This window comes from Sciurus vulgaris (assembly GCF_902686455.1).
Source record: "Sciurus vulgaris genome assembly, chromosome: 8".
In the NCBI taxonomy this organism is placed as follows: domain Eukaryota; kingdom Metazoa; phylum Chordata; class Mammalia; order Rodentia; family Sciuridae; genus Sciurus; species Sciurus vulgaris.
The window spans coordinates 24,078,708-24,106,445 of record NC_136468.1 but is presented as its reverse complement, the minus strand read 5'-3'; the positions used below and the strand labels follow the sequence as shown (position 1 = coordinate 24,106,445).

The window sequence follows — 27,738 nt, the reverse complement described above, 5'->3', positions numbered from 1 at the left end:
AGAAAAAAATCTGTCTTAGTCCTCTTTGGAGCTCTGGGATTCTTACTGTCACACAGTAGGAATTTCACAAATGAGGACTGCATTCATGAGTCCTGAACAGGAGTCATCAAGAATGAGAAACTGATGAAGAAAGAGAAGGATGAAAAGATAGATCTTCACTACAGGGTATTGGGTGGCCTTGTTTACCTCCTCCAAGGGTAGAACAAATGGTTACTTGTACATAAAGGTCTTTTGAGTTGGTCATTGCAACAGCAAATGAGCAAATGATCTGTGGAAGGAATTTATTTGTTCTTCCCAACCGATTTAATATAAAAATAATTTGCATAATAGACTCCCGCCCCATTTTATCTTTAATAACGTGGCAATAATTCAAAATATGAAAAAACGTGTTCCCTTTAAAGAGTATGGCACCATGATGTCCTCATACAAGCATGATCAAAGACAATGAGGAGACTGGATTCCAAAGCACAAGGGTGGTAGGAAGGCTTCATGGCTCACAGATTGTCGCGTTTGGTTACGGATTCTCCAAAACGGAGCAGGCGACAGAAGAGACTTCAAATTTAAGGGACCCTCAGAGAACGGGGCGTGGTTGCTGGAAGCGTTTCTTGGTGGATTCGGTATCGCCAGTGTTTGTCGTGGTCTGGGGAGAACATAGCAGGATGGGCTGAGCAGGTCTGTTGTCCCAGGAAGTCAAATTTCTTCAGTGTGTACACCCGATCTCCCTGATCGTTGAGGTGACACCTGGGAACATGATCATGTGCTCAAGCCCGAGGCTCCAATCTGGATTGTTTGTCAATTTCCTTTCAATGATGGATTTTCTTTTTTTTTTTTTGGCGGGGCTGGGGATCGAACCCAGGGCCTCGAACCCAGGGCCTTGTGCTTGCAAGGCAAGCACTCTACCGGCTGAGCTATCTCCCCAGCCCCTCTATGATGGACTTTAAAGTTTAAGCAACGACAAAGGTTGTCTTCAGAAGGCAAGAGCCCAGTGTAAACTGGGACCTCATGGATTGACAGTGGTTGTCTGCTGGTGGCAGAAGGGGGCAGCAGAGAGCTGCTAGGGTGGTAAACTCTGGGAGCCCCAAAGAATGGGTGGGTGGAAAAAGAGCCTTAGTGGGAACCCAAAGTAGGAACTCGGGGGTCAAAAGGAAAGCCAGGCTAGAAAGCACCATGTTAAAAGAGAAGCCTAACCAGGATAGGATCAAGGTCTAGGGAAGATGCTGAAATCTGTGGTTTCCCAAATCACATCAGTAGGGGATCGCGTCTTTTTAATTTTTTTCTTTCTACTTAGATTATAAGCAAAATAAGAAAATTAAAATTATTGTTCACTACGTAGAAGTTTTGGAAATTTATGTAGCTGAATCACTGTGTTAACTTTTTAGTGTATTTCTTTCCAATATAATCATCATTTTGAATTCCTGTTTTGTAATGTAAGATGCTTTTAAAAAATCTTAATATTCTGTGAACCTTTTTGTGTGTCTTGATATTTTTATATACATCTTTATTTCTTTTGGTGCTGGAGATTGAATCCAGGGCCTCGTGCATGCTAAGCATATGTTCTATCCCTAAGCTATACCACCAGCCTGCATACATCATTTTTAATGGTCATTTCATTTTTGTTTGGTGTGGATTTGCTCTGCCTGGTTTGTGCCAATTAGAAGACGCTGGGGTTTTTCTATTTTTTCATCACATTACATAATAAAAATCCTAGATAAATCTTTATGTGTATCCATGATGATTTCCTTAAAATAAATTCCTGAAAAGTAGAATAGTGTCTGTAAATTTTTGGATTTGAATTGCCAAATCTCATTCTTGGAAGGGTTGTAACAATGTACGCTTTTCCCACAGAGCTCATTTTCTTAACTTTCCCTGGGTAATATTTTATTTTTCTTTTTTCATTTTAATTTTTTTTTCTCGGCATGGGATGTTGAACTCGGGGTTTTGCACATGCTAGGTAAGTGCTCTACCACCAAGTTACATCCCTAGGCCTGGCTAGTATTTCTTTAAGAAACCAGCTTATCACAGCAAAAAAATAAAAATAAAAATAAAACCAAACCAAACAAACAAAACCCAATAACTTTGTTGATCTAATTGGTTAAAAAAAAAAAAAAGGCATCTCATTTTTAAAAATAGGATTTGTTTGATTATTGTGGTTATTGACTTTTAAAAATTTTCTTTCTTTTTTTTGTACATGCTGGGGATGTAACCCAGGACCTCATGCATGCCAGGTAAGCACTCTACCACTGAGCTACTCCCCTAGTCTCAAACTTATTTATTTTTTTAAAGTTTGGTCCTATCTATGTGGGTATGTGGGGGTGTCCTGCTTATTTTCGCTATTATCCATTTTCTGCAAGGTGTTTTTCTATAGAGTTAGTGAGTACTCTTTACATAGTAAGGATATTAACTCTTTACCCATGCTGCAATTATTTCCCCTGTACATTGTTTGCCTTTTCATTGATTTTTGCAGGTGGTTTCCCAGAAAGTTTCATCCTTTTTAAATAAACTTTCTATTTGGGGTTCATATTTGGAATAATTTGAGATTTACAGAAAAGTTGCGAAGATAGTAGAGTCCTGCTGCATACCCATATACCCCACCCAGATTCTCCTGACATTAACAGCTTATGCAACCATGGTACATTTGTCGAAACCAAGAAATCCTGTAAGGGTTTAAAGGTGTCTTGTTTTAAAGGTGCTGCAGAAAATCAAGCAATTTTGATAAAATCTTCATCTTCCTGTGATGGAAATTTTGCTTAGCGTTTGGTTGATTGAAATTTGGAGCACACTTTCTCCCATCTCAGAAACCATGATTTTGTGTATTTCCCAGTCAAAGCACCAAAGTCTGTTTAATTCATAATGTTCCGAAAAGTCTCATTAATAATTTATTAACTGTGCTGTAGAATTCATTTTGCTATGAATAACCATGTTTCTGCAGGCAAAGACATCCATGGTTTTGGTTTTGAAGAGCTTTGGGGTCTGGAAGCTGTGCTGAAGGATTTAATTTAGAGTCGTATTGCCTCCAGTCCCATACAGCATCATTCTGGCCCTGCTGTTAGGCTATCTCACCTTCTGGGGTTAAAGGGCAAAAACCAAGAAGTGTGCCTAACATCATCCTCATAGGGAGTAACATGCCATTAGAGCACTTTTCCAAAGAGAGCTATCATCTTTCTCTTTCTAAATTACAGCTTCCCCAGAGACAGGTTGATAAAGAAGCATTTGGTCTAAAATGGTCTTTTCCTAGAGCCGAGTAGAATTACCTGGACTAATTGGGCACTGTAGAGTGTCAGCCGTCAGAGCCGAACTAGGGCCTGAGGATGGAGCTCCTGGTGCCTGCTCTACCTCAGACCAGCCCTGGGGCTTTGTGTAAGCCCCTTGCCCTCTTGGGGCCTCATTTCCTCATCTGCAAAGCAAGGGGCCTTCAGTGATCCCTTTCCGGCTGTAGAGTGTCTCAGTGATTTTCAAAAACAGATTTTATTGGAAATGATGGATATGTGATATGTGATATTGATTGGGGTGATGGTTTCATCATGGGTGTATTACCTATGTCAAAACCTATCAAATTGCATATTTGAAATACATGCAGTTTATTATATATCACGTATGGCTCAATGCAGTTGTTTAAAAAATAGATTTTACCCAACTTCTAGAATGAGGAGAAGGTGAAAAGGACAATGCCCTTTTGTGCTATGGATCAGTTTATGTAGTCAGAAATAACAGTGCTTTCTGGAGAGTTCCCTACAACCTCCTCCGAAGGCTGTGCTTATTCAGCCACCAACTTCTTCTATTTATTTTTTAAATGACTGTTTTCATCCATTCTAGGGAATGCTCACTTTCCTCACTCTGCCTTACCCTCAGTGTTCTCTCCCCTTTGGACTCAGGAGTGAGGTGGGAGGGGTAAGGCTTGTAGGGCTAGGCCTGTCCCCACTATCCCTTCCAGAAAGAAGAGAGCTATCATGTCTCTAATACTTTTGAATTCATGTAGTAGATCAAATTCATTGGGTTGTTTGTGTCAGCAACACTTTCCCTTTGAAACACCAGTAGGAAAGATAATCAAAACAAATTCTTATAATGGAAACTCACACTGTGTGATAATTGGGTAGGGAGACGTTGCCGGGGGCAACTGATATGAACATCCTTGGAAAACCAATAGCTGATAGCCCTCTCCGTTAGCATCCTTCTCAAAAGTAACCTTTCCCTGGCTTCTCCTACTTAGCCAGGTGAGTAACTGGTGAGTCACCAGTTACTCACCATGGGCTCAAAATTGTCCACTGAAAAACCTTTCTGAGCCCATCTCATCCAGCCCTGTTGCCACCACCCATTCCAAACACATCATCTTAAATCTGGATTTCTCTAGGAGGCTCCTTCTTGGCTCCCTGCTTAGAGGACCTCTGCCACAAGGGTCACCATTCTCGGTGCTGCTCCCATCAATCACTTACCTCTCAGAACCCTTGCAAGGCTCTTGCTCCATCTGCTCATTTCATCAGGTGCAAGCTGCCCTCCTTGGACTGTGAGGCCCTCCACCACCCGGCTCCACCCTCTTGTATGCTACCCTCCCCACCACTCCCAGGGACCAACCAGTCTTCGCTTCAGTGGAACAAGTTTCCTCCTTAACTCAGTAAGTGCCTGGGTTTTCCCAGTTCTCCATCTAACTTGCTTTTTTTACCACCAGCAACCCAGCCCTTCTCATGCTTATTTTGGAAAATCCTTCCTGCCCTAAGACCCAGCTTGATCTCCATCTTTTCCAGGAAACTTTGACTGGTTTTCCAAGTGTTTGCATATCAATTTATTGAGCTATTATTTATTGGACTGATTTTCCAAGTATTTTCATATCAATTTATTGAGCCATTATTTATTTGATACTTGCTGGGGACATGAGGATGAATTATGGCCTCTACCTCTTGGCTTTAGTCTTCTCTCCAATTCTTAAGAGAAAGAAAACTCAAGCTAATCTGGTGATTTCTTCACCTGGAACCATGATATACAGACCTTTTCCCTTCAAGCAGTTACTTTGAGAATTCAAACCAGGGATTTAAAGTTTGTGCAGATGAAGAAGTTGACACACAGAGAACACATGAAAAATTCTTTGCAGCTGTTTGTTTTTGCTAAACTGAGTAGAATGTGTGTCAACGACTCAAATGTAAGAAATTCGGGTTTCTAAAAGAAAATAGGTGTATTCTTATGCAATGAGAGAGTCAGATTATTGTAGATCTATATTTGGGAGAAGGAAGGAAAGATCACTTTTGTTTAAAATAAACTTTTGTTTAAGAAACAGTGTATGTGATACAGGCTAATCTTTAAGAAAAACCTCTAAAACAGCTAAATAAATTTGGAAAGATAGACACCAAATGGTATTTTTTTTTTTCTTTTTTTTTGGGTGGAAGAATTACGGGTGATTAAACAAAACACTTCCTTTTAATCAAAACTTTCTATAACAAGCAACTTCATTGTCATAATCAGAAAGACATTTTCATTTTGGGAAAAAGCACGGAAATAGGGATATCAATTTGGTGCAAATGTAGATGGATCACTTCAGAGACAGTGCAAGATTGAATATTAAAAGGCATTCTGTTTTGCTTTAATATAGAGTGAGGACTGAAATGGGCCACATCTACAGGGACCTTCAGCAGATGTGGACCTAGTGATTGCAGTGTTTCAGGGTAAACGTTGTAAAAATAAACAAATGAGCAAACTAATGGAATGTGATAGACAGGATGCCTGAGTAATTACTATAAATGCTCTGCCCTTTTTTTTTTTTCTTTTGTCAGAGACCCAGAAAGGACTTTAACCTCTAGGTCTATTAATCTGGCTTCTATCACTGGGCAGAGCAAATGGCACTTTATGTTCTAAATCATAAATGTATGATTTGCCCTTGGTATGCTCTGGCAATTTTGTTTTCTTTCCATCGAAGTTTGTTATCTCATGCCAGGAATGGAAAATACACAGATTGGTGATATCACACTGGTGGGTGTCTACAACCTTGAAGATTTCACATGCAGGTGGGAATTTTACCATATGGGAATTCACTTGTGTTCTCAGAGGGCCAACGGATCAGCCTCAGCTGTGCTCCCTATAAATAAAGTTCAGGAAGGACTCTGAATTCTGGACTCTGGGAAAAGCCTTGACCATGAGGTTGATCCTGTTATTTGGTGCCCTTTTTGGGCACATCTACTGTCAAGAAACATTTGTGGGGTAAGTTTTATTTTCTGGTGCTTGTTTGAATTTTATTTACCTGATTCATGGAGTCTCTCATTGGATGATTACAGAATAATGGGTGTACATGTTCAGTGTTTCCAGAGTTCTCTTAGATCAGGGTGGGAGGGTAAGGGGGCAAAATAGGAGAGGGTGATAAAAAAAAAAACAGATGAATGACATGAAAAGAAAAACAGCAAGTGAAAACTGTCAAGGTCAAACAAAAATTATAGAGATGCATCTCCAATAAAGGAACTTTTATTCGAGAATAAATAAAAGCATTGAAATCCAGGACATGAATGCACAGCCCAGGGTGGTATAGTGTGTCTAGAGAACAAAGGAAAGGTCCAGGGATTTATTAGGATGGAGAAACCTGTGCAAATTATTTTGAATGAAAGTTCATTAGTAGTCTTGGTGTTTGTGGGAGCAGGCAAGTTCTGATTGGCAAGTAGGGGAAGTTAATACATAAAGTTAGTCTTCAGATCACAGTTGGCAGTTCTTTCATAATTGGCTAAGTAAAAATAGTCTTCAAGATAGGGCAGGCTATCTCATTGGATTGTTTCTGTGAGAGACATCCTGGAGCACGTGTCTGAGGCCTGTTTCCTTTCTTTCCAGTGTCCCCAACTCTGTTTTATGGGGTCATTTTGTGTGACAGGAATGGCTCCATTTTGTATAATAATATTTCACAAAATGGAACACAAATAACCCTATTTCTCTCTGTCCTTACTCCTTTTCCCTTCCAATGATCAGAATGTGACAGACAGCAGGAGAGATCAGGCCATGTGGCTCATTTGTCTCAGGTCACAGTAAGTGTCAAGGTTACTTTCCTCTTTCCTTCCGATCTCTCTGAGCTTCATTCTACGTCAGCTCTTGTCCTCCCCTATCTTCAGATTGAGAGTCTGGGTGCTGGAACCTCAGGAAGTGGAAGGCCAGGCCTGTTGTCTTCAGCCCAGCTCCTCTGTAGCTGTCAGACTCACCCTTGCTCTGAAGTGCTTTGGTTCTACAATTCAATGAAGGACTTTGGGCAGCATTTTTGGAGAGTGTTCCAGGGAAGTAAGGAAGCTGTCAAAAAAATTTGGTCCAAAAAAGTAGTGGTCAAATAAATTTGGGAATAAGAGGGTTAAGTATAAAATTTCCAGGAACTTTGACTAAATTAGTGTGTATTATAAATCTTTAAGAGGGGATCAAGGTTGCAGCATGGAACCCAATTTTTTTAAAAAAGTCATCAACCTCCTCCCCCTTTATTTTTTTTCGGAGTAACTCAAAGGCCTACTGTTCCTTAGAACACACACCAGGAAATGTTAGCCTAATGTATTACTTTTCCAAGAGCCTTCTCAAATGAATGGAGGACTCCTGGGAGTCCATGCATGAACCCGAAGTAATGAGACTCAAATGGAAGAATTTTCAGACCATTTGTGGCAGATGGATACTTGGAGGCAAAAAAGCCTTGAAGAGCATGTATTCTGTTGCTCGGGTATTCCACTTGAGTTCGTTGGAAATTGTGTGGGGTTTGGTTTCAGAACTGGATTCTGGTTCCTCTCTGTGGCTCATTGTATCTCATTGAATCTTCCCCACAGGATGGAAAGTCAGCCAGCTCACAGAAAGGGTTAAAAGAGGAAAAGGCTCTATCCCCATGGAAAACCTAAAAGAATCCAGCACATTTACCCAAACTCTTCTCTAAGAAGTTTTCTTGCTTTGGGGTTTCTCTTTTCTGACACAGTATCCCTGATATCCTTTATTTGCCATTAAAAGTGCTTTGTAAGTGGGTAAAGAGAGACACCGTGATTTGTTTGGGTTCCAGTTTTCCCTAACGATTTCCGGCTTTGGACCACATGAATGAGGTTTGGAGATGGAACCCTGAAACATTTTCCATTGCAAAAACAAAAACAAACAAACAAAAAGCAACCCCCTCCCCAAACCCAGAAAACATTAGGTCTACCCAGATGTGAATCTGATTCCTCTTACAAGCACTTGATTAATCACCCCAGATTTTTTTGTTTAACTTTTTTTCTAAGAAAACAGGGACACAAAAATTAAAAGCCAATGCTTTATGAGCAATAGGTGTTATTTGACAAATCCTCATTAGCTAAAGGAAAGATAACGTTAATAGCAAGCTTCACGGTAGGAGCAGGTACCCCTTTAATTATTATTTAGATAACAGTTCCTTGGAGGAAATAAAGCCATTCTATCTCCTTCTTATTCTGGGTATGAGTCAGTATACTATTTATTAGTTTCTGGGTTGGTAGAGCGTTTATCGACTATTGCATTCATCTCTTAGGTGAAGAGGCTGACAGGAGCTGAAAGCAACAGGAAGCAGTGTTCAAACCACTTTTAAGTTTATATCTATGTTAATACTATTTAGAGACCAAGTTCTGGAGATTGTCCCAAGCAATGAAGAACAAATTAAAAATCTGGTGCAATTGGAGGCCGAAGAACATCTCCAGGTACTTGTTCTAGTGAGGGCTTTTGTTTATCAGAATGAATACTCTACAGTCAGATACAATGATTGTCATATATTTTGGACTGTATTTTGACTCCTCTGATATAGTGTGGGATACTAACTCATGAAGTTGGAATTCCAAAAACTTGGGTACTAGTCGCAACTACATGACACTAGACAAGTCACCTTACCTTTCCTGTGACTCATTTTACCATTCAGAAAAATGGGCATAAACATACCATTCTTCTATCCTTACAGGTATATTATAAGAATGAAAAAATAAAATCTGAAAATAAAAACTTTGGAAAAGTTATTAAATACTTTAAATGCATTAGTTCCCTTCTAAAATGATTTGTAGTATTGTGAAATGAATTGGATCACTTGAATGCCAGGTTGTTTAAAAAAAAAAAAGAAACTGCCATAGTTTTAAATAATCTTTTCCTCTGCCAATTTTATTATCTGGCCATGTAGGGGAGGTGGGCAATATAACACGTTTGCTGATGCTTGCATATTTAAAAACTCTTGTTGTCTTATAGTGATTACACAATGATTCGGATTTTGTGGGTTCAAGATAAACTAGGCAACCCATTGACTGCTTGAAATTTATCAATGCTGAACTGTCCATTTTCCCCCCAGAATAACCCACTCATTTCCTTGGCTTGTCCTTTTATCCATTCTAGCTTGATTTTTGGAAATCACCCACCACCCCAGGAGAGACAGCCCACGTCCGGGTTCCCTTTGTCAGCATACCTGCAGTCAAAGTTTTCTTGGAGTCCCAGGGAATTACTTACTCCATCATGATTGAAGATGTTCAGGTACTTATGCTATGGAAGAGCTTTCCAGAGGCTTCCTGGTCCACATGAACTGAACACCCACATTCTTTTATCCTTGAGCCCTCTGGGCCAGGGAAGGCACCTGTGGGTTTTACTAGGATCTTCCAGCCATATGCAATACCCCTGCAGGTTGGTTAGGGAGGCATTGTCTTTCTTTTTTTGCCTCTGGCACAAATGGAATATGATAACAAAGAATTAAAGGGTAAGGGCCAAAGACAGAGGTAGTATAAATATGAAGGATGTCAATAAAATAGGGAAAAAGCAAGCTGCTAGTCAATTAGCTTGTAATTAGAGGTTAACTCAGAAAGGCAGGGTGAGGCTTAAGACTACACCTATGTGCTCTCCACATACCATTATCCTGTCTGTATCTGCAGGGTTAGGCTAGCCACTGTCTTGTTAATGTCCCATCCCCTTTCTGAGTGCTGCCAGAATAGGAGAAAGACATGAACCAGAGAGATCATGTCCTGTAGAGGACAGAAAGAGGAAAGCTTGGCACTGGGAATTGAGAGTCATCATTTTCTTTACAATTATAAACTGAAATGCATCGCTATTAACTAAATCATAGAACTGGTTTATCTTAGGTTCTGTTGGACCAAGAGAAAGAAGAAATGCTGTTTAATCAGAGAAGAGAACGAAATGGTAACTTCAACTTTGGGGCCTACCACACCTTGGAAGAGGTAGGTGTTTAAAAATGTATATCCGAGTAATGGGCCACCCTCTTCTCTGATGATGAGGCCACTAATTCTATGTGGTGATAAAATGACCTAGAAATTATTCTATGATTTTCTATCTTCTCCAAGTTTCCCTAGGATTGTATCAGTGTCACTGACTTAATGCAGGACCTGAATCCCACCTGCTCATCCCAACAACCTCATAGTTATTTTGGAAGTGTTCAGAGTGTCTTAAGTGAGCTCACAAATAGCTCTTCCATGATCTTCCCCTCAACAGATTTTTGCCAATTTCGGACCCACTGAACCACTGGAGAGTTGTGCTTCCTTGCTGCCGTCATTGATAGAATCAGGAGACACCTTGACTCTTGATTTCCAGGCCGGGAGGGGTCTCATTTTGTTCAGGGTTCCAAGGCTGCATAGTTTGAACCTCTATGTAGTCTCTGAGGTCTTTTTTGAGTTTAGTTAGTCCCTTTCTCCATTTGGGTCGCATGCTATGTACCTGGGCAAGCTGCACTTATCTCTGTGACACAGAGCTCTTCTTGGGGCCCACAGGGATTTATCTGCACTGACTGACTTGGGAGTACTTGGTAGAGGAGATGGCAGTTGCAGGGTTAAGGGATGAGGCGGAGAGTAGAAAAGATCCAGAGGAGGAGGTCTGAGTCTCCAAATCAATTTTAAAATGCAAACAGCTCTGAAAAAATTTTTTTCCCTAATTTATTTCGTGGTAAAACTGACCTAAACTTAGTTGAGGGCGAAATGTAACCTGAACTCACTTGCTTTGTGTCAGTGACAGAATTATTAATGCACTAGACTATGGAGCGACGTCACAAGCGTGATATACAATCTATGCTTGCTATTACCTTTCTAACGTTCTCCCTCTCAAGGAAAAAAAAAAAAAGACTGATCTAGATATATAGCTGTATCTTAGTTTGATGTGAAGAAGAAAAGGAGTGGCAGCAACAAGATGTCTCTTCCCCGCTTTCTGGTGCCTGCAAACAACTGCTGGAGGGACTGTTTTCATTCCAGTAACCCCTGGAAGCACAGGTCTCAGTCCCAGCAATGGATGCAGCCGGCCGCATGGAGAATGCATAGAATTTCAATGAACCCTGAAAACAGGGGCTGGAGTGGACGGTGGCTTGAGCCGGTCTGCGGGTCGCGCCCCATTGTCCCCGGGCCTGCACTAGCCCGGCTGTCTTTTGTAGCACCAGCCTCCACATCCATCCCTTTGGATGCCACTATCATTTGTGTTTTTCTGCTAGTGAAGGCGAGAAGCTTCCTGGCCGGAAAATCTGCACCAGAGAGCTGGGTGGAGGAAACCTACAGGCAAACCAGACAAGGGCCATTTTGTTTTGTACGAAACTGGAAGGAGCCGGCTCTGCTGTGGCAAAATGGTTTCTCTTTTTCTAGAATGACTCATCATCCCTGAGCTAGGATTCAAACGCCCCCGACACCTCGGCGCGGTGGGCTGCGCTGCCCTCTCCATTGTGCCCCAGGGGATGGGCAGAGGGGGGCGAGAAAAGCCACTAATAGATGCATCCCAACATTCATTTACAAGTGTCTTTATTTATTCATTTGAAACATTTCAGATTTCCCAAGAAATGGATAACCTCGTGGGTGAGCACCCTGACCTGGTGAGCAAAGTGAATATCGGCTCTTCTTTTGAAAACCGGCCCATGAACGTGCTCAAGGTACACCGGGACGGCAGCGGTTTTTGCTCCCGATGCTTCTAGAATCCTGCCCCTCCCAAATCGGCCCGCAGAGCAGGTCTCTTTTTTTCCTCCTAACCGGTCCTTGCTGGTTTTGAGCATCCACCCTCCACCCTCCTCAGCCCCCCTTTCTTTTTCTTTTCCTGCGCAAGCTGACGCAGGTCTGCAGGAGAGAATTAATGCTCCTGTCGGGGTAGATGCGCTCGCGGGGAAGCGGGCGGCGCGCGCCAATAGGAACCGAGGAGGGGGAGGTGGCGGCGCGGGGGACAAGGAGGGGGCTGGGGAGCATTCTGTAATTAATCAAGGTGGGAGTTCTTTGCCCCTTTCTTCTTTTTCTTTCTTTCTTTTTTTTTCTTTTTCTTTTCCTTTTCTTTTTTAAGCCAATTTTTCCTTTTTTAAACACTAATTGCCTGAACCGCATAAAAACAAAAACACAAAAACCAAAACAGGAGTTCCGCAGTGTGCAGGATGACAGAATTAAATCTCAAAGGCGAAAGCCCTGAAACAGCCTTTTTTTTTTTTTTTTTTTTTTTTTTTTAGATGATAGCTGACAAATGTTCAGGTTTTACTGCAACTGGTTACGTTACTCCTGGAAGTCTTCGTACTGAGAGTTTGAAGCTTCTGCACCTTGCCCTGAAAAAGAGTGAAAATTATTTCCCCAGACTTCCTAGAAAGAGTTGCTTGGGTGGAAGGGGGTAAATGTCACAACTCCCTGCTAAATTTGGAAACGTTATGGCTGGGAACCAATTGACTAACTGGGGCAGATGGAGTTCCCCAGAGCGGTTTTCCCAAAGCAGGCCTGGGAGGAGTGGTTGCCTATTTTATGACACAGGGTACTGTTGCTAAAGTTTACTCTAACCCTCCTTTCTTTTTCGTTTTTCTACTCTGTTTCTTCAACTGGGTCAGGAAACCCCAGATTCTCTTCTGCCTTGGATTTTCTTGATCTTCCTTTTTCCAGGTGGTCCTGTTCTGCCTTTTTGAAAGTTTATATTTGAGCCCTTTGAAGAAAAAGTCACAGAACACTTTCAGCTAAAACTCTGGAAACCTGTGAAATGTAATTTTTTAAAGCAAGGATTTGCATTTCTCATTTACCTTATCTGCTGTGTTTAGGATGCTGCACAGAGATAGAAGTTGATGGTGCAAAAATAATCTTTTCCTTCCCATTTACTGATCCAATTGGCAAAGCCACTGTTCCAAATAAAACTAAGTCACTTAGATCATAAAATTTAAACTCTGGAAAGCACCTACAGAACCTGCCATCCTGATTTTATGAAGGACTCAAAAGGTTATCATGAGCATTTTCATAATACAATCCCTGCACATATTTGCAAAATACACACAAAAGGAAAAAAAAATCCCTGTAATTCTACTTTCACAACTATGGCATTATGACTATAAACATTTTTTTTCTATTTTTTTCCTCTCTTTTCTTTCCCCTTTTTTCTCCCTCTCCCCTCTTTTTTTTCTCATATGCATGTGTATGCACATATATTTATATGAACTAGTCTTTTTTAAAATAGAAATGATATCCTATTGTGTAACCTGCTTTTTCCAATTTGCCACATATGAACCCATTTTCACATCATTATCTGCAACTACTTTTTTTACAAACATCAAGGGAGGAAGTCTAGAGCCCTCTTTTTAGCCTGCATTTAAGCTTATATCAAAAGAAGGGGACCAAAAAACCAAAACCAAACAAAAAAACCTTAAACGAGAAGAATTAATCCTCAGCGCACCGTCTGCATCTCCTCCTCCTCTCTCTAGCACATCAATAACATCAAGGGGACAGAGAAGGAGGAGGCTGCAGGGAGAGCAGAGGGAATGAGGTGCCCAGATCCGCAGAGCCATTCACATTGGCCACTCTTGTTTTGCAGTTCAGCACCGGAGGAGACAAGCCAGCCATCTGGCTAGACGCTGGAATCCATGCTCGAGAGTGGGTTACACAAGCTACTGCACTGTGGGTAGCAAATAAGGTCATTTTGCCTAAAATTCCTCACGTATTTTGATTTTCTGGGGTCAGGCCCACAAGCCAGTACACAACAGTCTCTGAGGTCCCTGCTTGTGCTCTCCTCGAGCCCTTCTCTTGCCACATGGACAGGAAACAGACCCATCTAATCTTTTTTTGGTATTATCCCATCCAGGGCCATAGCACCGTGTCCCCTGGGCCTACCACTATGCCCTCCTTAAAAGATACAGCAAACCAGAGGGAATCTAAGGGGTGGCCTGTAAGGGCTGGAGTTATGTTTCAGCAAAAGAACAGATTAGAGAAAAATCGCTTTGCTGCTTCTTAAGGCTGAGGCTAGATGTGCTGGGGATGTTTAAAATCGTGAAAGGGGCTCAGACAGAAAATAGAAACAGGTGTAAGAAGCGTTGACTTTGACTTAGAGATCCAAATTGAAATTAGTTAAGCGTGTTTGCATTTGTTCTGAAAATTTCCCAAATCTGATTTTGAAGCCAGGATGTAGCAATATCTCTCTTCCACATGTTTGTTGGCATGAGAGTCAGGACTTGGGGCTGGGTGTGACCTAGTCTGGTATTTCTTAAGTAATTCAAAAATGACATGCTATAAATCAGAATGTTAATTCATGAGCAAAGGAAATCAATCCACATCAGATCATTCGAGCATGTGCAACCATGTGCATACCAATTGATACATTTTTCCCTTCAATTAAAATGCGGTTACCTTTAGGGTATTATGAAATGGATATTTAACAGTTGAATAATAATGCCTTAGGATGGCTGAGCACAGGAAATGAATAAATTTTAATCCCGCAGAAACTTCAACTCTACTGCAATTGATTGCAAGTAAAAATGTAATTCCCCAAATGAAATTTAACCAGTTCTCTGGATCTTTAACAAAGTTCCCACATATTTAAGTAATCTGATGTTGGTCCTGAGTTCTTTTGGAACACTATACTGTGTGAGGACTAAGGAATATTTAAAATTTTTTCTTTGGTTCTTATCCACATAAGCCACATTTACCATTGCTCACTGTTGTAACATGCCTCACCAGAATTCATAGGAAGAACACTACTGCTTTTGAGGGAGAATGAACACATGATAACTGATTTTTACTTAATACAAGTAAATCATTCTGACCACAAATGAAAGTGTAGACATGGGCATATTAAAACATATTAACACTGCAGGAAACTGGGCTGCAGTAGACTTGGGAAAATTCTCATTGGTCCACAGTGGTCCGTAGGTCACATTTGGAAAAAAACATTGCCTTAATAGTCTGTCCCAAGGTCCCTGATCAAAAGGAAGGGACTGTGAGATTGACATGATACTTGTTCTCTGTTCAGATTGCCTCTGATTATGGAAATGATCCTTCCATCACCTCCATTTTGGACACCATGGACATCTTCCTGCTGCCAGTCACAAACCCGGATGGATATGTGTTCTCTCAAACCCAAGTAAGCCAGGACTTTTTATTCTTCTTCCACAAAGACTTTAAGGAGATGTGTAGGAACTTTGAAAAACCAAATAAAAATAATCTTTCTGTTCTTGATTTACTCCAAACAGAATGCCTAATCTCTCAGTAGTGGCCCTGAAAGGAGCACAGAAAAGTGTTTATAATCACTTCTTATTCCAACACATGATGTCTTCACTTGTCGCCTCAGCCAGAGCCCATTTCAGCCGTTAGTCTGGGCTATTAGAGCTCAGTGTTCGCCGTGAGTCACCTAGGAGATTTGTTCCAATTATCTCTGCGTTTTTTGTGGTGGGATTGATAGAAAAGAGAAGGCGGATGTTACCTGCTGACAATTAGATTGCCGTAAGATTTAGGTAGCAGTACAATGCATCCTAGCATTTTACTTACCATCTGTGGCAGAAATCCTCTGTAATATCACTAAAAGGAGTTTTGTAGGTTTTTTTTCCCCTTGAAAATCTCATTACAAAACACCATTGTGGCAGTCGTGACCCCCGATACATTCAAAATGAATCAGAGCTTCCAGTTTATTCTTGTAGCGAGCTGATGACGGTGGTAGCGCTTTCAAAGAAACTCATCCTAGCAACTGGTACTCATCCCATGAGATATTGCAAGAATAAAGGGTTCCATGGGCTCGTCTAGGAAATTCCGCCCACTATATCCTTTTCAGTGGTGCATATAAAACATTAAAACATTAAAAACTCTTACAAGTTCTGAAGTAAATTTATCAACTTAGCCCCATCTTTTCCCCAAATATTTGATCACAGAACTCTCCTACCCTTGCTTTTTGTTGTGGTGGTTGTTGCATTGAATAGAACTGGTGTTTTATGGAACGTGGTTTGGCAGATGTTTATTTGAGGACATGGGGGACTATCCAGAGTGGAACTATTACCAACACCTCTGGGGCAAGAGAAATGAGAGCGTTTGCCCAGGGGCCTCCCGGAAGGGCGCAGTAGGAATGAACTGCATTCTGAAGGGACCTTCTTATCTGGGTAAATGATCGGTTTTTCTTTTTTCTGTATCTTTTTTGGTCGGATTTTAAAGAATCGGATGTGGCGAAAGACCCGGTCCAAGGTCTCTGGAAGCCTCTGTGTCGGTGTAGATCCTAACCGGAACTGGGATGCAGGTTTTGGAGGTGAGCGCAGGGACTTGCCCCCAGGGATGGTCAGACTGCTGTCTGGCTAACTAGCTGGTTCGTAGGGCTCTGCAGTGCGTCAGCCTGCTACGCCCATTTAGGATTCAAGCCATTTAAAAACCTCTTCGAAAAACACTTTACTAAATTCCCTTCACAGGAGCGCAGTGCTGTCGCAGAGCTCTGAGCGGCATTTAATATATTTTGTCTCACATCTCGGTTTTCCCACAAGCTGTAGCCCGGTTCAGCTTCTGAGCTGCCAGAGCAAGACTTTGCACAATGGCGGGAGCTCAGGAAGCCCTGAACCAACCACTAGAGGGGGTTAGGATCTATTCCGAGGAGAAGCATTACATCATCTATGGATGCTTCGAGAAGGAAAACTTAAAAAGAAGTACAAATAGGATTAAGACATTGATTTTCGAAATAGATTCAAAGTAAAATATTAGCTTGTTGCTGGCTTGCAGCTCTTATGTTTTGGAGCTCAGTGGCAGGCTAGTTGGGGGCTCCTTTCTGCTTTCCGGCACTAGCTAAATCTCCTTATGTTTTTAATAATCAGAATTGAAATTTGTTTGGTTTCTCCTCACTAGCCCACAGTAACAGTGAAGTTAGGAGCTCTGTCTCTTTCTCAGTAGTATTCCTAACACCTAGCACAGAGCTTGCCACATGGAAGGCAATCATTAAATATTTGTAAAACAAATGAATTAATGAGAGTTATGGAAGCGAGACAGGACCCGCTAGGGGATTGTGACAGCATATGGATGAGTTGCAACTTCATTCATTGCTTTTACAATTTACTTATTCTTTTTTTTTTTTTTCATAGGGGGAAAATAATCAAAGCACCAGACCCAAAATATTGAACAATTCCCAGCAATCCAATGCCAGTTTTTTCCCCTGAAATGTTATTCTTATTAATATTTTAACTCAAGATGACAGAGGTTATGTTTATGTTTTGTCCGTATCACTTAGCCTGGGGAATCTCAACGCTTACCTGCTCTCTGAGAGATTCTTTAGCATTTAGAGCCCCTGCTGGGCCTGCCATAACCACACCTCAGTGGGCTTGAGCAACACTGATTGCTGAGGGAGTTAAGGCCAAAGGTGGCCATGTTGTCAAATGTAGTTGTGATTTCCTCATGGCAGAAAGGGTGTCAGAGGTTTTTTGCATTTGTGGCTTTGTAACTTGGAAGTACAGATGCATAGAATCTTCTGCTATTGGATTCTACAAATTGGAAAAGATCCCAGAAAAAGAACTTGCTAAAACTCCCACTCAATGCAGGAATTCCATCTATAATATTAAATCGAGCTTTTCTTCCAACAACTCCCACAGAGAGGAGATGATCTAATTTGATAGTTCTTTCTGCCATATAGAGGAGCCATATTTTTTAAAGAAGAGATACATGCAGTATCACCTCAGCTGGGCTTCCTGTCTATGCCCTTAGGAAGCGTCTTGATCAAACATAATGATTCTGGTTTCCAGAGGAGAAATTTAGTGATGTGTGTGGTCCCTTCCTCCCTGTGGTGTCTTCTTAAAGCTTGCTGTCCTCACTGGGCTTCTCCTACATCCCACCAGGACCTGGAGCCAGTAGCAATCCTTGCTCTGATTCATACCATGGACCCAGGGCCAACTCTGAAGTTGAAGTGAAATCCATAGTGGACTTCATCAAGAGTCATGGGGAATTTAAGGCCTTCATTACCCTCCACAGCTATTCCCAGCTGCTCATGTACCCTTATGGGTATAAATGTACCAAGTCAGATAACTTTGATGAGCTGGTGAGTTTTTTCAACTTCATTTTAGCTCAGCTACAACATCCGTTGTGTGGACAAATCAGTGTCAGTCATGAAGTTAGGCACTAAGGTGGAGGTGTACTAATGACAGGTTACAAAGACGATAGATTTAAGTCCAGGCACTAAGAAGATTGTGATGCAACCAAAGGTTTAGCTTCCTAAACTAAGTTTCCTTGGAAAATAGAATTCGTGAAAATATTGTTGCCTTCATCTAGATGAACCTGAGCCTCATTTGACCATAGTTTGTGAGGATGTGCTTTCTATGGTTAAAAAACACTTGGAGTTACTATTATTATTTAAAAAATATTTTCTTTAGTTTTAGATGGACGCAATATCTTTATTTTATTTACTATTATATAGTGCTGAGAATTGAACCCAGTGCCTCACACATGCTAGGTGAGTGCTCTACCACTGAGCCCCAGCCCCAGCCCTGGAGTTATTATTTATTTAATTTAGTACTGGATACTGAATCCAGGGATGCTTTACCGCTGAGTTACATCCCCAGTCCTTTTTATTTATTTATTTTTATCTTGAGACAGGGTCTCACTAAGTTGCTGAAGACCTTGGCAAATTGCTGAGGCTGGCCTTTGAACTTGGGATCCTCCTGCCTCAGCTTCCTGAGTTGTTGTGATTATAGGCATTCACCTTTGTGCCTGGCCAAAACCCACTTGAATTTAGATCTGAGGCTCTTGGACTGGTGAACAGATGCTCTGTGCTGAGCAATCTTGCTCCCCGAAACTGACCTCATACTTTCCTGGGGCCTTTGACTTTGTGAACTACCATGATGATGCACTGAGTTTAAAACATTCAATCCCTAACTTGATTCCTTCTGTCATCTTTCCTGTTTCAGGAATAAACAAATTGGCGGCAGCCTTAGGTCAGATGCCGACATCTCAGGAGACTGTTTGCAATTGAGCAACAACTATCCCATGCTGAAGAGAATGTGCAGATACTTCCAATTTGGCTTTTAGACTTGGTTTTTGAAACCCATATGTTAGGGATGAGTCCAGAATTTGGACCTTTTGGACAAATTACCTTCAAATAGATTATTGTCAGCAGCCCCAGGCAGAAATGGGGTAGAGTCTTCCAATTCAGATGTATCTTTCATCTCATCAGTTGGATTTTAGCTCTGTCAGGATTTTGATGGCGACTCTTACCATTCAAAGTCATATCAGGGAAAAAGAATGTCGAGGTTGGAAGGAATCTGAAATGTACTTTTAATAGACCTAGATAACCTTAAATTATCCAAACCCGGTCCTCAAATCTCTACCAGATAGTCAGCTAGCCTAAACTTGGATGACTTCTTGCCTCCAAGGGAGATGATTCCATGTTGGAAGCAGGTTTGATTGTTAAAGTTTTTCCTCATAGGGAAGGAAAACCTTCCTCTGTTTTACCCCTACCAGCCCTGGTTTATCACATTTCTTTATTGAGCAAGTTTATTTCCCTTTGGGAGGTGAATCTATTAATTACTTCAAGACCACTCACCTCCTTTCTCTTAGGTCTGTAAGGTAGGGATAATCTCTGAAATAATTTCAGTTCTGTTAAGCACTCACAGTATGAATGCCCTCATGTTTTCTGAACATGCTTTGGTTTGTCTGTGTTCTTCAAGGATAGCGCCTAGAAGTGAACTTGGGTTGCAGGTTAACCAGTGTGGAGCACAGCATGGCCGGAACTGCCGTCATCTGGACTGTGCACTTCTGCTAATGCAGTTGAGGGTCACATTAGTTTTTTGGCAGTAACACCATGCAGTTGACTCATGTTGGGCTCTTTGACAGCTGAAACCCCCAGGCTCTCCCAGGCTTCAGCTGAGCCAGGTTTCCCCCATCTGGTAATTGTACAGTTGTTTTCCTGGACCCAAGTTCAAGACCTTACATTTATCCTTAGCAAGGACAGTAAAGCCTCAATCAGTCAAAATTGGAACCCTCAAGTAACGGAAAATATTTTGCTGAGCTCTACTTCTTGGAAAAAGAGACAATCACAGGGAAGTAAGCCAATGTAGAGATCCAGTAAGAAAAAAATCAACTTCCTGGGTACATTCTGGGGTCAGTATGCATTTTCTTTAGTCCCCTTACATGTACCTTATTTCCATATACACTCCTGAACGGGATGAACTAGTGGCAAAATAATGAACCCTGGAGAATTGCAAAAACCTGTGTGACCAAGTAAACACTGAAGGTCTTCATGTTGCATTTCAAAGCCAACAGAAATACACTTGTGCTTACTTCTCAATAAAAACAGTCTAAGCGAAAAGGGCCTTTGCTTCTGCCTCAGTTAACCAGACCTCCCTGGTCTATATTCTGCTATTGGGCAACCAATTTCCAAGAATGCAAGTGTTAGCCATTCACCTTTATTTGGTTCTATCTCTATGATATAGGATGAACTGGCCCAAAGGGCTGCCCAGTCTGTGACAAGCCTGCATGGCACCAAGTACAAAGTGGGACCAATATGCTCAGTTATCTGTAAGTATCTGTTGTGCTGGAAGTTTATATAAATGACCCACTAAGAGGGCAGGCACCATGTGAACTTGGGCCAAAGCTTTTAAATGCCTTAATGGGAAGGGGATAGGACTTCATGCATGGAACCCAACCATATCCAGTTTCCTTCAGTATGTCTGGTCTCCCCCATGAGATGCTTACTATGTGATATCTAGAATGGAGAACTCTCTAAGCATCTGAGTTTTTTGTCGCCTCCTACACTTGTCCAGTTCCTTACAGCTCAGTCTCATGCAGAATGAGGTAGAACACAGCAGCAATGTGGAGACCAGAGTGATGGTGAACCAGAACTAGGGAGGTCTCCTAGGGGGAGCAGGAGGAGTTCCTGAACTGGAGCCATTCTGCTGAGGATGGACAGGATTTGGGACAGGATCTTGTTGCTTATTGAATGTGGAGAGTTTCTCACTGAAGGTCATTGAGTGGCATCCAGGAGGGTGAAAGGGGGTGGGGTGGGGCTAGAAAGATCATATGTTCAATTGTAGACATGTCAAGCTTAACATATTGTAGGTGATTCAGGTGGAGCTGTCCTGAGCAACATGGCCTGTGATTCTTCAGAGAGAGATTGGAGGGGGGCGGGATTGATTGATTTAGGAAGGGTTGACATAGAAAGGGTGGTTGGAAGAGGAAAATGGAAATGCTTAGAATGGGAAGAGAGCTGAGAGAAGGGGAAACAAGGTGTTAGCAGGAGGGCTAGGCAGAGAGGTTGAGAATCCTAGATTTCAGAAGCCAGGGAAGGAGCAAGAAAAGGAGGCAGTGGTTAAAATGAAAAAGGCCATGAAAAGGTCAATTCAGATGAGGACAGAACATTTTCCATTGGATTTTCATCACTAGTTTATTGGTGACCTTAACCAGAGCAATCTCAGAAGAATGGATGAGAAGGGAGGGGGGTGCGGAGAGAGAGAAGAATGGAAGGCTTCAGAAGCCTTTTTTTTTCCCCTCCTCAGACAAGAAGTATATTTATTGACTGTGGGGAAAGAACCAGTAAAGGAAGAGAGGTGGAAGACACAGGAGGGAGAAGAAATGACCTAGGCAGAATGATTGCGTGAAGGGGCAAGCAGGGGGCCAGCAGAGGCGCCTGGGTGGTTGAGCAGGCTGGAGTGAGGGGAGCAGTTGTAGTCATCGGAGGGGTGGGGATCTGCAGGAATGCCCATTGCTACTTGTGAGTTTTTAAATTTTGTTTTTTTTTAAATTTTTTGTGGGACCCGGGCCTCGCACATGCTAGGCAAGTGCTCTACCCCTGAGCTACATCCCTAGTTCAGTCATGGTTCTTTTAATAGGAGTCTTGGAGAACAAAAGAGTGATATCGTATTTATTAGATCCAGAGCCCTTCATGGAAATACAGAAACTACTGATTTGATAATATTACATGTCATGAAAGCTCCTCTTTCTCTCTCTCTCTCTCTCTCTCTCTCTCTCTCTCTCTCTTTTGATACTAGGGATGGAATCCAGAGGCACTTTACCACTGAGCTACATCCCCAGCCCTTTTTATGTTTTATTTTGAGACAGCGTCTTGCTAAGTTACTTAGGGCCTTGCTAAGTTGCTGAGGCTGGCTTTGAACTTGCAATCTTCCTACGTCAGCCTCCAGAGTCCCTGGAATTACAGGCATGTACCACCATGCCTGGCGAAAGCTTCTCTTTTTTGAGTATCGTGAGTTTTTTTTTGTGTGTGGTTTATGATACATTTGAAAAACTTTAGTGTTTTTTTTTTTGGTCAACAAGCACAGATATATCTATCTAGTTGGAATTCATGTCTGCTGTATTTTGTGTTCAGCTATTTAAAGTTAGCATTATTTCCTGTAGAATTTAATGTATTTACATTCTAGGTTTTTGTTATTCCATTATATTGCTAAATCCTCGCTATTGGACCTTTGTTTTAACATTTTGTTAAATAGTGCTACCTGGTTTTTCAAACTCCTTATTTTATTACATATATTCCTGAACCAAGATTACTAAATCAAACAGAATGAACGACTTTGGAGCTTTTTTTTTTTGTGTGTGTGTGTGTGTTAGACTGTTTTCTGTGAAGACTGATCTGCAAAAGTTGCTGATGCCTGTTTTGGGAGAAAGGGTCTCATTATGCTGTGCTGACCGATCTTCATCTCCTGGCTCAGTGACCTTTCTGCCTCCGTCTTCCAAGTAGCTGAAACTACAGCTGCACACCACCATGCCTGACTTGCTGAGACCTTTTTTAACCATGTCCCTTGTGGGCTTGTTGTGACCTTTATCAGGCAACCTCCAGCGAGGAGTGCCCTCTGAGTGGTGGCAGTGGGCACAGAGAGGTGGATCTAGCTTGAGATGATGATGGCAATCTAAGACCGAGGAGCACATGCCTTTGTCGGTTGGCAGCCTCTGAATGAATGGAGGCTGAAGTTCAGAAGGTCAGCAGAATGATACCATTTTATTATAAGGAATAAATAAAAGTATTTATAATAAAAGTATACCTTATAATAAATCTGGAAGTATTTACAAATAATGTAGACTTTGGAAGGCTGAGGTTTAGTGTGCTTTTCTTGGCGAGGACACAGATATTGCAGACATTTCTAGTAAACAAATATCAGACAAACAAAGGTTTTCTGTGTCATTGTGTCATCTTTGGAGACTGGATCATTATTCATGCAAGTTCTAGTTGCAGATTTGCCCAGGTATGACTCTCTTGTCCTGCCTTATCCCAGCTTGAATAAACACTGCCTCTAAGAACTAGTCCCAGTTAAGTTCTTCTTGCCTCCTGCCTTGGTTCACTCCTGGGCTGAACACCTGCTTCTCTCTGTTCAGGAGGTGGCTGCATGTCTGCACTGGGTGAGACATTTCCCAGGTAGCTTCCCAACTGGAAAGGGCTTTGAAGAGCTGTGCTGTGATGGAGCTTCGTCCAGGAGAAGGTGTCCTTGAGTTATTTCCCAGGGAGGTGTAGGGGGAGAAACACACCCGTGGGGCCAGAAGCCTGGATCTGAGTTTAAACTGCCACTTTGGAACCAAGTCACCTCAGGCCAGTCACTCATCCTCCCTTGGCTTTCTAATCTGTGAAATGGATTGTTGAGAGGCTGAAAAGATAGTATATGGGAGAAAAGTGTTCGCCAACTCTAAAGCAGTCACATACTGTCCTGCAGATAGCTTTGATCCTTAATGTGGTCTAAGGTAACAAGATCCTACTCATTTATTGGTAATGATGGTTATGACTAACATTTATTGGATGCCTGTTCTACATACATTGTAACTCATTCTGAATCTCAATTTCATCATCTGTAAAACAGGATCAATGCTAGTACCTACTTCAGGACAGAGGTAGGGATTAAATGAGCCAATTTAACACAATGCCTAATACATTTAGTGAGCACTCAGTGTTGTAATCTTATCACATTTAATTCTTGCTACCCTGTGAAATAAGGAGTGTATCATCCTTATTTGACAGATGAAGCATCTTGGCCTTAGGTCACCAGCTAACCACCTCAATGGAGGGTTAGGATTCAATTTGAAACCAGTACTCTATCCTCTATGAACCTCTTATGGGATGACTGTGTCATAGAGCCACATCAGAGGTACAGGTTAGGAATTTTGGTCCTCAGGGAAGAGTCAGTCCAAGCCAGCAACCATTAAGTATTTGTTATTCACTACGATAGCTTTGTGGCTGAAGACGAGTGCACAAGAATTTCTCAGGATTATAGGTTGAGCATCTCTACTCTGAAAATCCCAAATCTAAAACTTCTTGAATATTAACCTGCTGCTACAGAGGAAAACTCCACACCTGACCTCATGCGACAGATCTGAGTTAAAATTCAGATGCACTAAAAATATTGTATAAAATCACCTTTAGGTGACATGTTTAAGATATTTAAGAAACAAATGAATTTCGTGTTTAGACTTTGGCCTTATCTTCAAGATACTTCATTACATATATGAAATATTCCAAAATCCAAAACACTTCTGGTCCCAAGCATTTTGAATAAGGGATGTTCAACCTGCAATTCACAATATTAATGTCTAGTCCTACTCTTTCCTGATTCAGTCTCCCTGATGTTCCTAGCTCTGTTCTTAGGGACTGGGTGGCTTCTTTCATCTTTGCCACAACCATGTCCTCCATTCACCCTCTACCTGCCCTCCCTGGGTGGGGCCTCAGGACCGGTACATTGCTCAGCTCTTCCGAGTCTGACTGCTTTGAGTCTTCCTAGGCTAATGCCACCTGCCTTCATCATTTGTCACGTCAGTGGCCACGTGTATCTCAGGTGCATATTACTTAACCCATCAACAGGGAGGCTGTGCATGTGATTTGACACCAGAGCAGAGCCTGCTCCCTCCTTATGCTGAGAGTCTCCTGAGGTCAGGGACTAAATCTCTTACTCTGTAACCCCTCCTTTATCACTACAGGAAACAAGGCCTGCACCTTCTAAAGAAGGAAGTGGTATGACCTCCCTAAGCTGGGGAAGATGCCAAGTAGGGCAACAGGCAGGATTCCAAATGGGCGGGGAAAGCCAGAGGCTCCTAAGAACACCAAAGGAAGGCTCAGTGCAGTGTTCATTGGAATGACACCTTTTGCTTTTCAGATTATTCTTGTGTATTCTGTAAGTCCGAGCCTCTCCTAAATTGTGCCTGCTCCTGCAGCCCATGAGTATGCGGATCTGATTTACTTTTGATCGTGGTGGAACTTAATATAGAGGTTACGTGAGAGGCCAGTGGGAACAGCATAACCAGGTTTTATTCTTATTTGCCCTTCAGACCAAGCCAGTGGCGGAAGCATTGACTGGTCCTTTGACTCTGGCATCAAGTACTCGTTTGCCTTTGAACTGAGAGACACAGGCCGCTATGGCTTCCTCCTGCCGGCCAAGCAGATCTTACCCACAGCTGAAGAAACCTGGCTTGGCTTGAAGACAATCATGGAGCACGTGCGAGACCACCCATATTAGGGCACTGTGGAATAGACAAACACCATTAAAATCTCTTTGGTTTAAAGCAGAACTGAGTTGGGACTATTCCTTTTTCTAATCCTAATGTGGGAACACCATTTCTTCCATTTCTTTTTCTGTTCGCTTTTTGTAGGCCTGGAGGTCAAATCCAGGGCCTTGCTCATGTTAGGCAAGTGCTCTGCCACTGAGCCACATCCCTGGCCCCCTGGTTCTTCAGTTGTCTCTGCCCTAAAACACAGCAATCCACTACACTGCAAGCCCCTCGCCTTTGTCTTTTTCTTTAATCTATCCTGAAAGATATATTCCAAACATCCTTTAAGTTTTTTTATTCTGATAAGTTACATATAACAAAAAAATTAGTTTTGATTTTTTTTTTTCCTGCGGTGCTGGGGTCTGAACCCAGGGTCTTGTGCTTTTAAGGAAAGTACTCTACCAACTGAGCTATAGCCCCAGCCCAGTTTTGATTATTTTTAAGGGTACAATTCTGTGGCACTAAGTACATTTTCGATGTTATGCCTCTGGCACCACCATCCATCTCTAGAACTTCTTCATTATCCCAGACCGAAGCACCGTACTCCTTAAACAGTGACTCCTCATTAACCTCTCTCTTCAACCCCTCCTAATCATGATTTGACTTTCTGTCTCTACAAATTTGCCTGTTCTGGGAATCTCCTCACATCACATTTGTAAGGACAAATCACAGTATTTTTCCTCTTGTGTCTGGCTTGTTTCACTTAGCACTAAGTTTCTAAGGTTCATCTGTGTCCTCTCGTGTATCAACCCCTTCCTCTTGGAGGCTAGCAACAGACTTTTGAGCTCATTTTTTTCAATAAATCCTGGTGAGGCAACTACAAAGTGCCAAGCATCGTGGTAGGTGCGTGTCCTCTGGGCCTAGGGTCGCACTTTGCATTCCCATTTCTGGCATATTGTGTTATAAAAACGGATGGGGACCCAAAGCGATGACACTCCTTTCCTTCTTTCCTGTTGCTCCATCAAGTTTGGGGCTCAACTTCCACACAATTCTTTTCAGGTATTCACTTCCATTAAGGATTTAGAGTTTCTTTTTTTAAAAAAAAAATTTTTTTTAGATGTTGATGGACCTTCGTTTTATTCATTTATTTATATGTGGTGCTGAGAATCAAACCCAGTGCCTCACACATGCCAGGCAAGTGCTCTACCACTGAGCTACAACCCCAGCCCCAAGAGTTTCTTCATGCTGATGGTTTTTCCTGGGAGACAAAAGTGGGAAATAAATTTCAGCTTGCTTAGTTTTTTAATTTTTTAACAATTATAAATGGACAGAATACTTTTATTTATTTATTTTTATGCGGTGCTAAGGATGGAACCCAGGGCCTCACACGTGCTAGGAAAACACTCTGTCACTGAAGTACGGTCCCAATGCCTCCGTTTCTCTTGTTACTACCTTCAAAGCTGAACTCTATCTTGGTGAGGTATGAAGTCCAGCCCAGCCTCAGTTGTAGGCATAATGGGTTAGGGAATTTAGTTAAGTGTTAGGAGGACACAAGAGCCCTGAGGGAGGCAGAGAAGATAGTTCACAACCCCTGATGGAGGCTCTCTCTTGGACCGTGCTTTAGATTCGATGTCCTCTTTTTTTATTTTTAGTTGTAGACAGACACAATACCTTTATTTTATTCATTTATTTTTATGTAGTGCTGAGAATTGAACCCAGTGCCTCCCATGTGTTAGACAAGTGCTCTACCACTGAGCTACCACACCAGCCCCTGGTGTCCTCTTTTTGTCTGGGTTTGTTCTTGGGCCCTGTCAGAGTAAGTCTTAACAAAGACCCTGCTAAGTCATCCCCTGACTGTGATATCTGATCAAGATCTTCGACCTGCACTGTTGATGTGTAAGTCCATGGCCTGCCAATAGCATGACTCTTTTTTTTTTACTTGTTGGTGGACACCTTTATTTTTATTTATTTTTTTTTACATGGTGCTGAAGACAGAACCCAGTGCATCACGAGTGCTCTATCGCTGAGCCATAACCCCAGCCCCTTAGCATGACTTCTGTTAGGCCACTTTCGCAAGAATCCCCCTGACTTGGTGTTTTTTCTTAGTGATTTTCCATCTACCAATCCCCTCACTCTGCTCTCTTTGCTGGGTTTGGACTTAGGCACGCTTAGCCTCTCCTATTGCAATATTCATGACCTCTTC

General features: G+C 41.9%; 1 protein-coding gene across 1 annotated transcript; it reads left to right on the top strand.

Moving 5' to 3' along the window:
• Positions 1 to 6,118: 6,118 nt before the first annotated feature.
• Positions 6,119 to 25,605, top strand: CPA2 (carboxypeptidase A2; the record flags this gene model as incomplete). The annotated part of the gene is made up of 11 exons (XM_079150372.1): positions 6,119 to 6,183; positions 8,546 to 8,627; positions 9,304 to 9,438; positions 10,038 to 10,133; positions 11,714 to 11,815; positions 13,708 to 13,806; positions 15,139 to 15,249; positions 16,308 to 16,398; positions 17,963 to 18,162; positions 20,552 to 20,636; positions 25,377 to 25,605. The coding sequence occupies 11 exons, from the start codon at positions 6,119 to 6,121 to the stop codon at positions 25,562 to 25,564; spliced, it is 1,254 nt and encodes a 417-aa protein (XP_079006498.1). The 3' UTR covers positions 25,565 to 25,605.
• Between the last annotated feature and the right edge of the window lie 2,133 nt (positions 25,606 to 27,738).